This window comes from Sparus aurata, chromosome 6 (assembly GCF_900880675.1).
Source record: "Sparus aurata chromosome 6, fSpaAur1.1, whole genome shotgun sequence".
Taxonomy (NCBI): Eukaryota; Metazoa; Chordata; class Actinopteri; order Spariformes; family Sparidae; genus Sparus; species Sparus aurata.
The window spans coordinates 9,594,324-9,611,368 of NC_044192.1; the positions used below are offsets into that span (position 1 = coordinate 9,594,324).

The window sequence follows — 17,045 nt, forward strand, 5'->3', positions numbered from 1 at the left end:
TAGCACGGATATGAAGGAAAGTGCCAAGCCGGTTCATGACAATGCTCCGATCATCTCTTTTGTTGGTGCCTGTCTAAGTCCTTAAATGAGGGATTGAATGGGAATAAATCTCATTAAGACGCTATGTGAGAGCCGCGCTGCTGTCCATGTTGTAGAAGCGCTCGACTGGTAGATTGGTAGATCAGAAAGAAAGAAAGAAAAAAAAAAAACGCTGGTGAAACATGAACGAGTGGTTCTTCAACACCATTATCACCTACTTATGCGATGGCATGTGAACATCATGGTGTTGTTACTCAGCCCTATCTTAGCATAACATTAAACTCCATGAGGTCCTCCATCTTTGTATGTGCAGATTAGAGCACTTTGCCTCGCATTTCCTCCGTATTTCATCTCTCTTCCCTTTAACCAGCTCGGAAAAATACTATAAAAAGACTCGCTCGTAGTGACTCTCTGACTGCTGCCTGAAATTATAAAACAGGATTCAGGTTGAATCTCTCACAGTTGGCCTGCAGTGTGTTAGCAGAATTTCCTCCAGTGGCTGCTGATGCAGCTGCAGCCTATAAATAGGCCCGGCCCAGACAGGCGGAGGGAGGAGGGCCTTGGTTAACCCCTGAGACCCAGTCCCAACCTGACCCCAATAATGGGAAGCATCATTAGAGAGTCAGCTCGGCTGCCTGGCCAGGAAGGATACAGGGCCCACTCCATCGTGAGATATCTTGGCATTATCACATCTCCGGAGAGGCGCAGGACCTTGTTTTTGAGCACCTTCAGACGCACCCAATTGTCAGCTACCTGTCGCGGACTTCTCGCTCGCCTGCTGGCAGTCCCCTCAGCCAACATCCGCTATCTGCCACGACGCAGACGAGGGAGGGGTAGTAGCTGACTCTTTACCACCCATGCCTGTCTTTTCATATCTCCAGATGGCCGAGTGTTGGAGAGGTTTGGTGCCTGCGTGCCTCATATGCATCGCGTGGCCTGGATTCAACAAAGCAGTTGTAGCAGAGCTTTGCTTCCCCCAACGGTGCTTTTCTGCAATCAAAGAGTATTCATCTCCCTCTTGCCCTCCCTCTTGTACAGGCGTTTTGGCACAGTTTGGCTCTCTTTTTCCCTCCCACTCTCTCCCTTTCTCCCTGTTTTATCCCTTCCACAGTCAGTCATTCATACCGCAGACAGCTCCCCTCGTGGGGATAAGGGAGACATCCACTGATGTGCAGATTCTTTCAGATTTATTACACAGGGGTTTTAAGGGTCAGTCTTAATTAAGAGGTGAAATCATTAAGGAGGTAAAGATAAAGAGATGGCGCCACAGAGATGACCCGTACGTGGCAGGAATATTCTCTCTAGTCCTCGCGGCTCCCGGGCAACCAGAAATCTGACACCTGCATTATCCACAAGGTTTTTCGGGGGGGAGGACGGACAGCAATTGTAATGCTTGTTGGATTAGATGAACTGTGAAAGAGGAGACGGCTCGAACACGTCTCCAACTCACCTCAGCACTTCAGGGCCGGCGGAGCACTTTCGCATCGGTTTATGAAGCCTTGTAACTCTTAAAGCAATTGTAACGTGCTCGGATGGAGGGAGGTGAGCTTCTCTTGCGAGGAGATTTGTAAACTATTTCTTAAAGTAGCTGCACTCGCTCATATTGTGCAAATACTCGCAGTCATGTGTTGTTGTTTCCTTTCCCCCCCTTGTGCCGTAATAGCTTTCACCGTCACTCGGTTGGATGGAAAATAAATTGCTCTGAAAAACTGATAGCGTGAAAGTCAAAGGCAATTTTAGTCTTCTGCCTTTTCATCTGATTCAAACTGATGATTAAACTAATGAAATCCTTAAAAAAAATAAATAAATCATAAAAACTACAAACACATGATCCCTTTGGAGGAGATAATCCACAGTCTTTATCAATTCTTCTTCTGTGCTGTGGTATTTTTCCACTGCACTTCTAGGCGCTCACTTGGCAATTAGACACTGATGTCTTTTTCCCCAATTGTGGTAATGACGTTTGAGCTTCTGTCTGTGGAATGCTTTGTATTTCTCAGCTCGGCTCGGCTAAGGTTATTGCTGCTCGCACTTACCGGTTCTATTTCTGCCATTGGAAAAAAAGGCTTCAGAAGCCTTCCTGGAAATTACTTACGGTAGATAACACGGGGGCGCTTTGTCGGTGGTCGTGTTTTTCTAAAAGGCGTTTTCTACAGTAACAGACGAGCTGGGACTGAGCTACATGCCGAAGTATCCTTGAGCAAGATACTGAACCCCAGAATTGCTCCTGATGTGCAGTTGGCACCCTGTGGGGCAGCCACTGCCATCAGTAAGGGTCCTGCAATGAGCTGGCGACTCATTCAGGGTGTACCCTGGCCTTCGCCCATGAGTAGAGCTGGATTTGGCCCCAGTAAGCCCTGCAACCCCTCAGGGGATAAAAAGCGGCAACATCCCGCAACCCTCACGGAAAATCGGAAAAGCAGAAAAGAAAACTAACTAACTAACGAACAGACGAGCCGCCACGACGGCAAGGTCATTTGATTTTGGTCAAGCTCGGCTCACAAACGCATACGGCAGGTCAGAAAGATGTAGGACATCTAAGTTTTTTAGCGACACCCACGTGAAGGCTTTGAACAGCTACCTCCACACCATGGTGTCAGTGTCAGCGAAGAGATGCAGATCTCAGTGGAACCAACGCCGCTGCGGTTATAAAGGCTCATCGGAGAATTGCCGGTGTGTTTCAGTCCCTGAGCATCTAACTACCTGGCTATAAAAAGCCAGATTATTTTCTTTTTTCTTTTTTTTTAATCAGAGCTTTTAACAAGGCGGGCAGACTGAATATTACTGTTAGCTGCTAACAAGCTAAAATGTTGTCAACTCGAAATAGATGAAGGTGCCGTGTGTGGTCAGTTGTTCGCAGCCCTTGTTGCCTGAGGGCTGAACACGTCAGTGGCTGCTCAACGGCTAGCTCCAGTGTTACCGCTGAGGTGCAGAAAGAGCACATGTGGACGCACGTAGACGCGTCTCGCCATGTCGGCCGCTGTGTTGCAAAAACAAACCTCTTAAATCATTCCGGGAGCGTCCGGGTTTTCATTTCACGTCGGTCCGACTGTTGTATTAAGTGATTAAGACTCGTCTGACCCCTGGTATGCAAACATGAATTTTGAAAGTTCAAGTATTTTAACTTTGCTAAAAGGTGCTTTATTTTGCTTCACTAAATTAGACGTTAGGTGGCTGCTCCAGTGAAAGACTTCAGTTCATTCAAAACAGACAAGCAAAGAAATAACAGGGCAGCATTTGGCCCACTGTCTGGCACCAAATTGCAGCAAAATATTCTGAGAGAAGGAGATTTTTTTTTTTTAAAGATTGCAAACAGAAACGAGGACAAATCTTTTGTTGAATATTTGATTTAATCTCACAGACGCTTGCCTGAAGACTGTTCCTGGTTGATAGGGAAAAAAAAACGAGGCAGGTGGAAGTGAACCACTCGAATTTTATTGACAGTTCTGCTGCATAATTCGTCCTGCCTCGCACTGTACTGATAGAGTATATCATCTTACGCCTCCCTGACATCTCATCATTAATCCAGTAAAAATGTGCTGCCGTTCAGCTCTCCATACAGGTGTCATACATCAATAAGGTTAATGGAGATACTCTTTTTAAGCTCCGTCAAACCGCTTCCACACGCGGCGTCGAGCAGCCGCGTCAGACAGGGATGTCTTTCGACTCCCTATGGTGGTATTTTCTAGCGGGGGCCATTACTGTGGCCACGGAGTCGGCACATGTCTGGGTGGACGGCTAGAAAGCACAATTTTCGATCATTGCTTTGCTTTTACAGGCTGACCTTTTCCCTTCGCCTCTTCCTGCTCTGTAGCTCAAAAACAAGGCCGCATCATCGCTCCGTGTTGTTACTAATGAGCAGATGGCCACCGACACTCGGGTCCTTGACAAGGGTGCCAAAACTTTCTCCCCATCAAACAGTGTGCGGGAAAAAAAAAGTCAAAAAAATCTTGGGCTCAAGTGGAGGAATGTTTTAAAAACACGCTTCCAAACAGGCTGTCAAGATATTAAATCTGTAAAAGTATCCAAAAGCCACCCTGTTATTGGCAACAAAGGTAATTTATTTTCACGGGCCAGCTTTCGGTTGTTTCAGCACTGTCAGCTCCCCGTGCAGCACCACTTAGCAAACTGAGCCCGAGGCAGCGTGCTTTCTCCAGAGGCAAGAGGTTATATGAATTACCCCATATTCACCGGGAACGATTGTTTGTTCGCATAAATGCAATTTAGCTTTGTCTCTTCATGAGGAGTAGTGTACATTATACATCATACGGACTAATCACGAAATGCTTTGACGTTGTTTACCGCACTGAAGGGATTGGATTGGATCAGAACGATAGCATCTCCACCGGGCGAACGGAAGAAGGATCCCCGGCCCACCGACAATTTCCTTCTTCAAAGCAGCATTAGTGGCTCCATTAAAATCCTGTCACCCTTTTTCCTTTATGGCTGTCTGTGGCTTTCTGAGCAGAGGAGAAATCACAGTCATTCAAATGCTAAGTGACTTTAACACTCCCGTGAATATTACAAAGGAGAGAACTACTCCATCATCTACCGTGCGCCGACGAAAAAAGATTAGACCAGTGTTTTGAATATCCTATCCCCATACCTCTGCAGTATCTCGTCACAAGCCATTACCCCTGCAGAAAGCAGACTGCTTGACACATACAGAACACCGCACTGTGTCAGTCTTCATTAAGACTTAACCATGTGCACGAACACATCCTGGCAGCTGCCTAAGAGACTGTCTGGCTGATGCTATCATGTCAGCAGGTTTTCAATCCCTCCGCTTTCTGACATCATAAGGAATGGGCTTATCATGGCTGCAAATGAATCAATGGGATAATTGCAGTCAGCAGTGCTATCTACACTCCAGGCCGCGGGACAGCAGTCTGAGCGTAGCAGGAGCTCTCGGGGCAAAAAGGTAAGCCCCGTCCCATCCGTCATTGTAGGAATCATCTTATTAATGCGCTCCTTTTTGCTTCACAGGTCACAGATGGAGGAACCATCAAGCAGAAAATCTTCACCTACGATGCTATGTTTAATACCAATTACTCTCACATGGAGGACTACCGCAGGCGCGAAGACCTTGTGTACCAATCAACCGTCCGGTGAGTCTCAAAATCAATTAACTTTAATTTAAAACAAGGCTACTTACTTGTTGAACTCTGCTGGCGCCCCTGTTTCCCTGCTACTCTGCTTTCGCTCTGTTCGTTTTGCAGCGCTAATGAATTGCAAAAAATTTTAAACATGCTGTTTAATCAAAGGATCTCTTGATGCTGTGATAGTAAAATGCGCCAAGATGAACTCCTGCTCGGCGCTGCACGCCGTCACTCTCAGCCATCTGCTGCTGGTCACACCAGGCCAACCAGGTGGGGGGTGACCTGGTGAAGAGGGTCAGTGCATTATTACATGCGGACAGGAGGCATCGGCGAACTCTAATCATCAACTCTGGTCAGGATAAAGAGTTCGGTGTTAGAGACTTAGCTAACATCTGGCCGGGCCGGTCCTTATTCCAGCCACAATGTCCCAGGTAGCACCGCCCTCCTCAGGAAAACTCACCCATCTCTCAGGCCTCCGTGATCCGGTGCACGTACAGGGTCCCATATTCTGCGAAGTAAGGTGTCTTCTTGTCTTTTTAAATCTGCCAAGGAGGTTCTGTTTTCACCCATGTCAGTTGTTGTTTTTTGGTTAGTTAGTTGGTTTGTCAGCAGGATTACACAAAAAAAATGACTGAATGAATTTGCACACAACTCCGATGGAGGATGAGTCCCAGCCCAGAATAGACCCCATTACAGTTCGGTGTAGATCTGTATAAAGGGATGGATCAAGACATATCTTCTCTGAGATTTTTCATCATTTCCTGTAATTTCTCAGGGAATAATGCATGGATCTTGATGAAAACCGGTGGGGCTGTGCCCTCTACTGAATGCCATTGCAGTTTGATTATAAAGCAGCTCTGTGGCTTATATAAATACAGTGAAGCAAAAACCTCAAGCCAAGAAGCGTGTATTTCGAAAGTTGTACGTTCATACAAGCCATCAGGATCATCATGGTTAAAAAAATACCCACGGAACTGATGCAGAAGCACGCTGGGTGTTGACTGTTCAGGCCTGTTCGAGCGGACCTATCAGAGAAGACTGGGCCTTAAAGAGACAGGCACCAAAACAGAACATACAGAAAGAGAGAGAATAGAGTAATGTACTGTATGATTAAAATAATGTGTTTTTAAAAACATTAAAGCATGTAAACATTTCTAGTATGCAGTGTAAGTATAAACCTTATACTGAAGATAATATGGGACCTTTAACAGGTTTTACTCAGACAGAGAAATCGGTGGAGAAAGAGGGAGTAGCAGGACGAGGAGTCATCTGGCTCTGGTTGGCTTGATTAGACGTTTAAGGCGTCATGGGGACTGTCTTCTTTTACCCCAGGCCTCTGCAATACAGCTGGCAGCTGTCTGCCCATCTCCTCATTCCTTGCTTCCCTCTCCCCTGGCTCTCATTCTGCTGCAGATATCCCTGTCAGAATGTCCAACAACACAAAGGAAGTGCCGGCCATACATCGCACCTCATACATGAGTTCGTTTAAAACTCAAAAGCGTCACTCGCTGTGTCCTCTTTCATCTTAACAATGTCCACTTGCTTTTCCCGGATTCCTCTCAGGAACATCCCTCCCTCGTTGTGTTTTTTTTTTTTTTTTTTTTTTTTTTTTTTTTCATTTTCCTTTCCCTCCTTCCCACCTTTTTTTTCCCTCTTGTGCGGTGTGGCTGCCCATCTGAGGATGATTTATCTGGACAATCCTACCATCCCTTTGGGAGAGTAGGCATCATCACAATGGAATGGTGCACACACTTACATGCACACCGACATGGGAACATGGATGTTCACGCGGACTGAAAACACCCCCCCACACACACATTTCGTGGACACACACACCCACACACACACACACACAGACTGACAGACAGACAGAGAGAAACTGTGAGAGAAAGTGTACCACAGCACACCAAAGGGGGGGAAGAATTGCAAATGAAACAGTTGGATGCTACCTGCACTGACCTGTATCCAGATCTGGATCAGAATGCTTAGCCTGTGTTCGTCAACCAGAGAGAACACGTGGGCTCCTGCCACAGTCTCGCCATCCTTCAAGTCAAGAAAGAATCCCTCCTGACTGGTCACGGTCCCACTTTCATGGTGTAACACAGGAGCTCAACGCCGCTAAGAAATGCAAAAGCTGAATTTTTACTCCCTATAATCTCCCATTTCCACCTGAGAATGGTAAATCTTCTGTACAAAGCCGTGGCAGTCTGACAAATCCACTTGTACGACCAAGAAATGAATGCCTCAATATGCTGTATCTTTTATAAACTCGCAGTATTTGGGAGAAAACTATATTTTGAGCTATTTCTTCCTTCCTCTGGTGGACTACTTTTTTTTTTCTTTTCTCACAGCAATATGATCACGTGCCAACTTTCAATTATCAGACAGATTCAGAAGTGACATTTGTATTGACTTCATCTGAGATTGCCGTCTTGTCAGGCTTTGACAGCTAACAAGTCGCACTCTTCCCTGAGAATGGAGGCAGCTGGAACTTCCTCTGGATAGAAGTGCCGTCGCATTGATTAGTTCTTTCATGACAAATGACAGAGCACGTCTCCGATGAAACTCGAAGTTTGAAGGGCCTGAAGTATTCAAGCTCAGATCGCGAGATAAAGAAAATCCTGATATTAGTCATGATTATTATTATTTATGCATTTTGTTCTGTCCCTTGCTCCGTCACATTCACTCGCACTGAATCGGCCATCGGTGCCTGATGGAGACGCTGGAGACTGCGACTCGTCTTCATCCAACAGTCTGCAGTTTCTTTTAAACCCCATCACATTTTTCCACACTTTATTCTAAAGTCCTTCTCCATTGTTAAAACAAGCGACGGAAGATCGAAAAAAAAGAAAAAAAAACTCTTAATGAGTCATTTTTGCAACATTAATGCAGGTCATTTTGGGAGGCAATTATAAACTACTAGTGTGAGACCCATCCTGCTGCAGCTGCTGGTACCAAGGATCCCCCTCATAAAATTCTATTATTCACACTTAAAGCTTTTATACGCGGTACGGCTAATGATGCTCTTAATCACCTACACAATGCTGAAAGAGTACATAATAAGTATAATTATCAATTAGGGCTGCACAAAAAATCGTTAAAAAATCGAGATCTCGATTCACACATAGGCCTACACGTGATCTCATTTCTACACACGGCGATTCTGAAGCATTTTATATCTCGAGCTGAATCACAAACAAATGCTCCTATTTTCCTCCCGGATTTTTTGAAGCGCCCCCAAACGCAGCACTGCCGCTGCCTCCTCCCTCAACCTGTGGTAAAGCGTCTTTACAACACGTGATTCAGTGGAGGAAGCCCGCCTGCAGTTGAGTTTTTGGAAGGAGTGAGTGAGAAGCCGTTTTTTGACGGGGCAGCAAGCCGCCAATCTGCCCGTCCTTTGGGCGGCTAGGTCCGCTGTTTTAGACAGAGGGCGGCAAACTGGGGGTCTGTTTTGGTCCGCCGATTTCCCGCCTCGGAGGGTACACTTATTTCCACCTCGCCTGCTAGATGAGCAACTGGACAGCCGCTGAGATCCAGGAGATGCTAGCGTCTCCTGGATCTCTAGCTGTATGGTTGTGTTAGCTTGTTGTTGTAGCAACAAGCTAGGAACGGTCGCTACTTTCAAATTAAAAGCCCCCTCGCTAAGCACCCAATTCTAAACTCCAATGGGGTGCAATGTAAAGCTCTTATTTTGAAGACAAATTCGTTGTCAGCTGTTCACTGCCCAACTTCGAGCTTCACGTCACGTCACATGTTTACGCCTACCTCTGAGGCGGCTTTTGGAAAAGGAGGAATATTATGCCTCCGTTTTAGAAAGCCGATCACAGCAGCTATCACATATCACCTAGCCAAGGATACGGCCTCAATAAACACTGCACAACATGAGGTATTAAAGGATGCCCTCTCATCTTGGAGACTAATTTTTTTTTTTTTACTCTTGTAAAAATAATTTTTCATCCAATGATAGAACTTGAACAAAACAAAAAAAAACATTGCTTTGGCAGAGGCATAGTAGTATGCCTCTGCCATACTACTATGTTTTTTGTTTTTGTTTTGTTCAAGTTCATCAGTGCAATAAACATTTTGTGAAAAAAATCGTGCCAGAGAATCGTGATCTCAATTCTAAGCAAAAAAATCGTGATTCACATATTTTCCAGAATTGTGCAGCCCTAGTATCAATTCAAATTACAGATGACGACTTTTGTTGTTTGTAAGGCCGGCATATTTAAATATCTCTGCGGTGATCATGCCCCATGACAATAATTCCCTATATGCATGATCTGAGTTGTATTAACTGAGCGAGCGATCCCCCAAAGAGACACCTGATGGTTGAGTCTCATTCCTAGGTGCTCTTTGTTGGTAACTACGTCATCGGCAGGGTCTGTAAATTGTTTTTCAGATCAATAAAAAGAAAATATTCAACCGTAATTTCTCTTATTTAAAATGTAAGGACACAACTTTTCCTAATGGAAGACCTGGTTGATGTGTTAGCTTGGGAAATGTTGAAAAATGTGAGCAGAGAGCCGATGTCCGTTCCCTTCTCGTTTCTCTAACGTAATATGAACACTGGCTGGTGTTAAGAGACACCAAATGTAACTTCTTGGTTCCATCTGAAATCTGCCATTTATTACACGTATAATGTTCGTCAACTTTAAAGATAAGATTGCACGTCACGAAAGTTAGTCAAGTTAGCCAAGTCAGCGCACACCAAGAACACCAACAGGGTGAAAATGACAACAAGTCCGTCCACACCAACAGCTGCAGTTGTACCAAAGAAGAGTCAGTCAGTTCTGTGAGCTGGCTAGCATGTGGGAGCGGCTCTGCAAGGCTTTCGGTTAACAAGACGACGTGACTGTTGGGTGTGTAGACTATCTCACTTTGTGTTTTCACAGTTTGATACGTCAACAGCTCTTTTGCAAACTGTGACTTTCTTAATTGGAAAGAATAATCTATTGAATTGACAAACATCACACTGTATGAGTAATTCAGTAGAATAATTCAAAACAAGATCATTAGCCGTCAACCACATACCGCAGTGGTGCTCTGGTCGCGGCGTGTCCTTCATTTCTATATATACCCGTGCAACATTACAGTAACAGTCAGACAGAGGAAGCGTATTGAATTTAATTGCCTCCTCCAAATTGCCCTGTGACTGGTCTTGTAGCACTGAAGGAGCCTGACCAGTACGTGCTAAAAAAATAATGCCTTCCCGTCTTTATATGTCACCGGAGTGGACCTCACGTTGTAGGAGTGGACCCCCCGCACAAACTAAAATCTGATGGACCAGGCTCACCGCTGCACTGGCAATTTCAGGAGTTAACTCAGCTCCGGAGGGTGTTCCGGTAATTGATAAAACATTTCCTGTGGGAAAGTCATGTTAGGAATGTCTATTTCAATTTTATTTTGACTTTAGTTGCAAATTAAAAATGCTCATTCTGATATCCTTCCTCTCAATCTCACACTAAGAGATGAATGGGTCCGCTGAGGCGTCCTCCATGAGACGGACAGAGAGAGAGAGAGAGTTTACCCCCGCGGGTGTATTTTGACTTCGTCGAGCCAAAGGATGACAAAGTACGGTTGCAAATCGTTTTCAGTAAAAGTCGAACGATGCTTAATCACTTTTTTTTTTTTTTTTTTTGGACGTTTTTAAAGGGATCGCCTCGCCGAGTTGATTTCCAGTGTAAAGGAGACTGAGTAGATACTGTAATAGGTATTCTTTGGGAGCGATGAGCACAGCTTTGGTGGTGAATTCTAATTAAAACGTAAATGTGCTGCACCGTGAATGGGACAGGAATCAGCGGAAGTCTTTTATTTGAGCTTTTCTTTCTTCCAGTAATACCTCCACGCTTTCTACCTTTCCTTTTTTCTTTTTTTTTTACCACTGAGCTTCCCTTCTCTGCATTCGTGTGGATTTCAATCCGTTCTTATGATCGCAAACAACAGAATTAAAGCTTTGTGGACGAGAACAGAGAAGATGAGCTGCATCAGCAATTACTATAATGTAACCAGCCAGCACAAAGCCAATCACACCTCCCCTGGTGCTCGGAGAGTCTCAGCGTGATCCTCGTCGCTCTGGTTTTTTTTTTCCCCCCGCTCGTTCTTCTGTAAGGAAACGTGGGTGATTACACAGCTCTCTCTTTGCGTCCCGTCCTCTATGCAATCTGTCCTTCTCCCTAGCGTCTTAAAGTAGCCCGTCCCGACTCATTCGACCGCCACGCTCCGGGGCCAGAAAGAGTGTCTGACAGCGCGCTACTTAATTTGATGCAGCGATTGACTGGACGAGCTATCAGACGCCGCTCTGTCAAGACTGCTCTTTTTTTCACTCTCCGTCTCGGGGCGGGTTGCATTTGCTTGCATTTGTAGGCAGGAGGAGTTTCTGCGGGGAGGCCTACATAACAGGAAAGAGCTTTCAGATGCAACTCCTGGGGGACAATCGATCTCTCTTCTGCGGTGTGCTGTTTTTGCTGCTCCTCCATGGGGGCCCATTGCTATCGATCCGCACCGTGTATGTGCTGGGTTTTTTTTTTGTTTTTTTTTTGTTTTTCCCACCATAGAGAGGAGATTTTGTGGTGTGGTTAATGCGGTTAGCTGGAAATTGCTTGTTTATTCAATTACTTATTCACTTGGTTGTGTATTTACCATATCTAAAGTGTGCTGATACCAATTTTTGTCTCCAAGGCTGTGAAAAAGGCTCGTTTTGTTTCTTTGGTTTTTGAATGTTTTTGGTTTTCGCCTCGCATCTACCTCTGGTATGCGTCGCCGCTAATCAGCCTTTTACAGTGATTAATGAGTTAGAAAAACAAAGCAAAGGACTAAAAGGATTCGTAAGGTTGTCTCAAAAGAAAAACAGAAACACGGAAAAAAATGCTAGAGGAGGGAATAGTCGGGGGAAACAAAACTATCTAACAGCACGGAGTTGGGGAGTGGAACATGCCGCGGGGAGACGTCTGGTAAAATGTGGAGCAGGAAACAAGCTCTCGCTCGAAAGGTGTGCTCCCATCATGCATTGTTGCTGCGAATAAATCCAGTTCTAGTGTACTTCGGCAGCCGCAGGACTCAAAACGCTTCTGCATAAATGTTTGCTTAACGGTTGGCTTATGTGCTCCCCCGCCTCCAATGTGAAACCACAGCAGCGCAGTCGATGCCATTCCTGATTTATAGGGGTAATCATGGCAATAATCACGAGGGAAAGCGTCTGAGGTTGAGCCTTTTTTTTTTGCAGTTATTCCACTTAAACGGCGATTTCATTCCAATTAGGATTTCAAACATTAGCTGACCCATTAATAGTAAATTGAGACGCCGTTTTTTTTTTTTTTTTTTTTAAAAGATCCTGAGCAATCTCAGAGTCTCATTTCTCCATTTTTGGCGAACAGGTTCCTGGTGGACCGGCACCTCTGGAATGCACGACATCAAAGATTAGAGGGGCTGCTGAAAAATTAATTCCGCCGGTCTTAATATTTAACACAAGTCTCGGTGTTAGGAGTACAACCTCTTCTTGTTTTTCTTCACCTAATTCTGATGGATGTGCCGTGCTGTCAGGACTTTAGAAGCAGGCAGGAGGCTCTCAGAAATGCTGCTGCTGCTGTTGGGTGGGGGAGAGGAGGTTTCGTGTGGCCTCCTCACCCTTCTCCAGGCGAAATTTCCATGCCTTGAATTTTACCCCGTCTCCAGGCTCTTTTCTATGCGCTCCGTGGATGCAGCATTCGGGATTGGAGGACGGCAGAACCGTGGCTTTGTTTTGTTGAAAAAGAAAACAAAGCAACGGGCTACATCAGCGCTTACTATAATGTAGCCGGCCAAGACAAAGCCAATTATACCTCCCCCACCCGCCACCACGGAGAGATTCACTGTGCTATTCTCATAATTTTTTTTTTGCACTGTGGTGGATAAAAGACTCGCTTGTGTTTTTTTTTTTTTTTTTTTAATTCTTATCCCTCGAAGAAGAGCCGGTGGAGAAACCTCAATATATATCTGGAAGGTGCTCGCTCCTTTTTCACGCAGACTCACCTTTTTTGGAACATTTGCTTACGACTGGCTAAACTTCAAACGCCGAAAGCCAAACTCGATCATTTTATTTATGATCCCGGCTGTACTGAGCGAGGCAGCCGTGTGCGAACACTGATGTAACTCCTTGTCGGGTTTCGTAAGAGCAGGTCGAGTTCAATATTTTATCATTTCAAAAAGATTGCAGAGAACCGAACACTCCTCCCTGAAGACAGGAAGATACAAAGGAAGCCTTTTGTCTCGTAAGGCGCAATTTGCCCTCAATGACGATAAAATTATCTGTGTGTAAAGTTAAAAAAAAAAAAAAAAAACTGTAGAAGTGGAAAACGGATCACGGAAGAGCTCCAGGAATAAAGCTGAATTCACTCCGGCGTTGTTCTTAAACTTTCTTGCAGCTGAGGTTAAAGTTTCCCCGCTCAAGGGTATTTCAAAGATAGTTGTCGAGCGAGGAGAGAAAACACACGTCCGGCTGTTGTCCAAAAGAGTGATCTCCTCTTCCACACACACACACACACAAACACACACACACGCACACACACACACACACACACACACACACACACAAACAGCTGAACTCATTAAAAGCCCGGCTGCTTGGAGCGACCTGCCGCTGCTCCGACAGAGGTCCCCATTTGAAACACCCGGGCGGCAAGGACAATTGTTCCTGTTTTTGTGGGGAATAAATCACAGGGGCGAGAAGTGACTGGTGGCGTCTCACTTTGATTATCGCTGTTGACATATTAGCCAAGTGCAGAATACAGATTGTGCCTCCCCAGTAGCTCCCTCACAAATGGTCACCCGCCATCACGGAGCTGAATTACTGTTGACTGTCGTTCGTCTGAGGAACTGTAAGTCAAAGAGAAAGGAAGGAGAGGAAGAAATACACTTATCTGAAATAAAATATGAATCAGTACTTAAGTTTTGTTACATTTTAAACACAGTACTTAGGTTGACTGTACTGTATTAAAAGCTGCACTTATTTCGATGTCAGCCATCTTGTGCTGCCCTGGCGAAGGCCTCAGTGGCTGAAACGTGATTTGTGATTCAACAGCCGCGATTATTTCTCGTGCTTTTTTGAACTCATTACCCTCTCGAGTGTCTCGGACTTCTCCTGTGATTCTGAAAAGAACACGATCCCTAAACTGATGAGCACCGCAGGGACACCATTTTTCCATTTTAACCAAGCCTGTTTTTTTTTTTTGCTCGCCTTGAAAAGCGAATCAACAGGCTCAAGTTCGAGACAGAGAAAACGTAATTATAGCTCTACCTGATACGTAATTTTTTTAGGGATCTCAGTTTTATTTTCTAGCTGACCTTTAAAAGACTTTTTGGTCTTGTTTCAGCGCCTCTCCCGTTCTTGATATATATTTAATTTGCCGTTGAATTAAACTGTTTGATTTCATTTCATAATGTACCTTGTTTTACTCAGTGGGTCGTACTCACATGCTCACTTTGTAGGATGGTTTTTGCCTTTTGAGCATTTCTCCATTGCTTGTTCTGACAGAAGTCACTTTTTCAGTCTCGCTTTCTTCTCCCTGTTCTCCTTTTCAATGGTTTCATTCCTTTATCTGTGAAAGACTAAGATGTACCTTCATAGATCTATAGGTGTCTTGAATAGGCGATTCAGACATAGAACATCCTTTGTGTGATTGTTTCTATTCAACTAAAACTAAACAAGTAAAAAAAAAAAACTGAGCATGCATTTCAAGCTGCTCGGCTCGGTTCACCCTGACATCGTTTTGCCCTTGGGGAGTGGAGAGTGAAACTAAAGAAATGAATAAATAGATAAATAGGAGCACTGACAAGACACCGTGTTAATAATGCACACAGTGTGAGTTTTAAAAGACATTCACTTAAGATTTCCTTTCGACCCTGAAATACATTCACACCGGAGAGAATTCGAGAAGGAAGACTTCATCCATTCTTTATTTTTGCATTGTTCAATTTAAGCATGCAGTATGATGCGGTGTTGTGTTCATGATCGTAACTGCGGCGAACACTCAACTAGCTGATGGTGTCGTCTGCACAGCGATCTCGTCTGTGCGAGGAGAGCGATGCCGCTCACAGATGTCTGACACCTCGGCTGGTTAACAAGCAGGTTCTGAGTCAAAGAGGCTTCGGTTTGGATTCAGCCTGCATCTTCTACGGCGTACGTGAGAACAATCCGTTCAGACTTTTTGTTTTGGTGTGTTTCCTCTGTCACAGCTACGACACTAAATGTTTTAGTAAACACCGGTAAATCTTTGATGAACGCGATATTCTGAAGACTCCAGATTAAAGGTTTTTATATTATCTTTAAATGTTTGATAAACAACGTTTTCCTGTATGCTCTTTAAAAAAAAAAAAAGTATTATATCTGACTGAAGTCTTTGTTGAATTAAATGTTACTTCATCAGTAATAAATGATACAAACAACTTTTCGCTCTTCAAAATGACACATACGACACCGCAGCACATTATTCAGTGATTACCATCGCTGAGAAATATGACATTAATGATGAACAAAATTATGATACGAATGTAACGGATAAATCATTCATCATTATAATGAACTTCATTAATTTCACATGTGTTCATTATTAATTCATCATCATTGTTTACTAGGAGCTCAGGAAGAATATCAATAATTTACTAGTAAGCATCTTTAGACACAGAATCCAAGCAAAAGCAAAAATAAATACGGACTGTCTTAATTAAACGTTTCCATGTATCTTTTTTTTTTCAAATATCTATATTACTCCATGAGATACAGTGTGTAGACGAAGTTAGAATTAGTACCTAACCTCAAAAATACTACATTGCTACAAAAATTGTCACATTTAGTACTTTGCAGCAGAGAGGCAAAGCGTCTATAAAGCCAATAGTAATGAACACCAGCATACAAAGTGCTCTGCCAACACAAACATGTTGCTACGGATGAACAGTCGCGACAACTGGCTGGTAGTCAGACTTAATGAGCTTGTTGGTGTTCAGACCCACACCAACAAGCCCGTTTAGTCTGACTACCAACCAAAAGTGGCCGTATTTGACAATCCTGGACGCAACAATCACACTCTCTTTTCCAGAATCAGCGACTGCACCTTTCATTTAGAGTGCGGTGACCACTGGCAGCCTGGCTACTTTACGAAGCAAAGAATAAAGCGTAAGGGTGCTAAATTGACCTCCAAATGAGGATCTCAATGCTCTAAAGCAGTAGTGCTCTAAACACTTGGTTGTAGTTAAAAGTAGGCAGGTCTCGCTATATTCTGATACGGTAGAAACAAATGGCTGTGTTTGTACGTATAAGGTCCCCGTGGTAAGAGGAAACACATACTGCATCGAGGGAGGCGGCACAACGCTGGTGCGCTCTCCATCGAGCGAATGCCCATCCGTTCACTCTTGTTTCACCTCGGTTGCCTCCTCCATCAGCAGGGTTCTTTTCCCACACTTTCTCCAGTTCTTCAACCGTTAACTCGGGTTAGCGACGATGAGAAACAGTGCCTCTTCCTGTTTTGGTTGCCCAGTGACAGATGCGCCTCCATTTGTGCCATGAATAATTAGACTTTGGGTTTCCAGGAGATGCGAAGCCACACAGAATAGCATAGTGAAAGCTTATAGGGGAAGTAGTCTATGTGCAAGTGGTGTCATTTCTCTTGAGCACATTAAACTGTGCGACAAGTATTTACTTCAGAATGACGAGTGAAAGCAAAGAAGTTGTCTGTTACCAGGAGAAAGTCATAACCTCATAGGTTAAACGGAGGATTTTGAGCCAAAGATCGGGATTATCTTCTCTGAGTACTTTATCATTTGAGGCCCTTGACTACCAGAATAAACACATAATTTAGCGGTGTCGTGTGAGAAGAATAGATCCACTCCGCTGCGTCGAGTGTTGTGAGTTAAGTGTCTGATTAACCTGAGCGCCGC

General features: G+C 44.3%; 1 protein-coding gene across 3 annotated transcripts in view; it reads left to right on the forward strand.

Moving 5' to 3' along the window:
• Positions 1-17,045, forward strand: part of igsf21a (immunoglobin superfamily, member 21a) — a 312,406-nt gene that overhangs the window by 214,781 nt on the left and 80,580 nt on the right. For all 3 annotated transcript variants that reach the window (XM_030420524.1, XM_030420522.1, XM_030420523.1), the window contains exon 3: positions 5,026-5,147. In XM_030420524.1, coding sequence (XP_030276384.1) covers positions 5,026-5,147 — 122 coding nt within the window. The remainder of the gene's footprint in view (positions 1-5,025; positions 5,148-17,045) is intronic.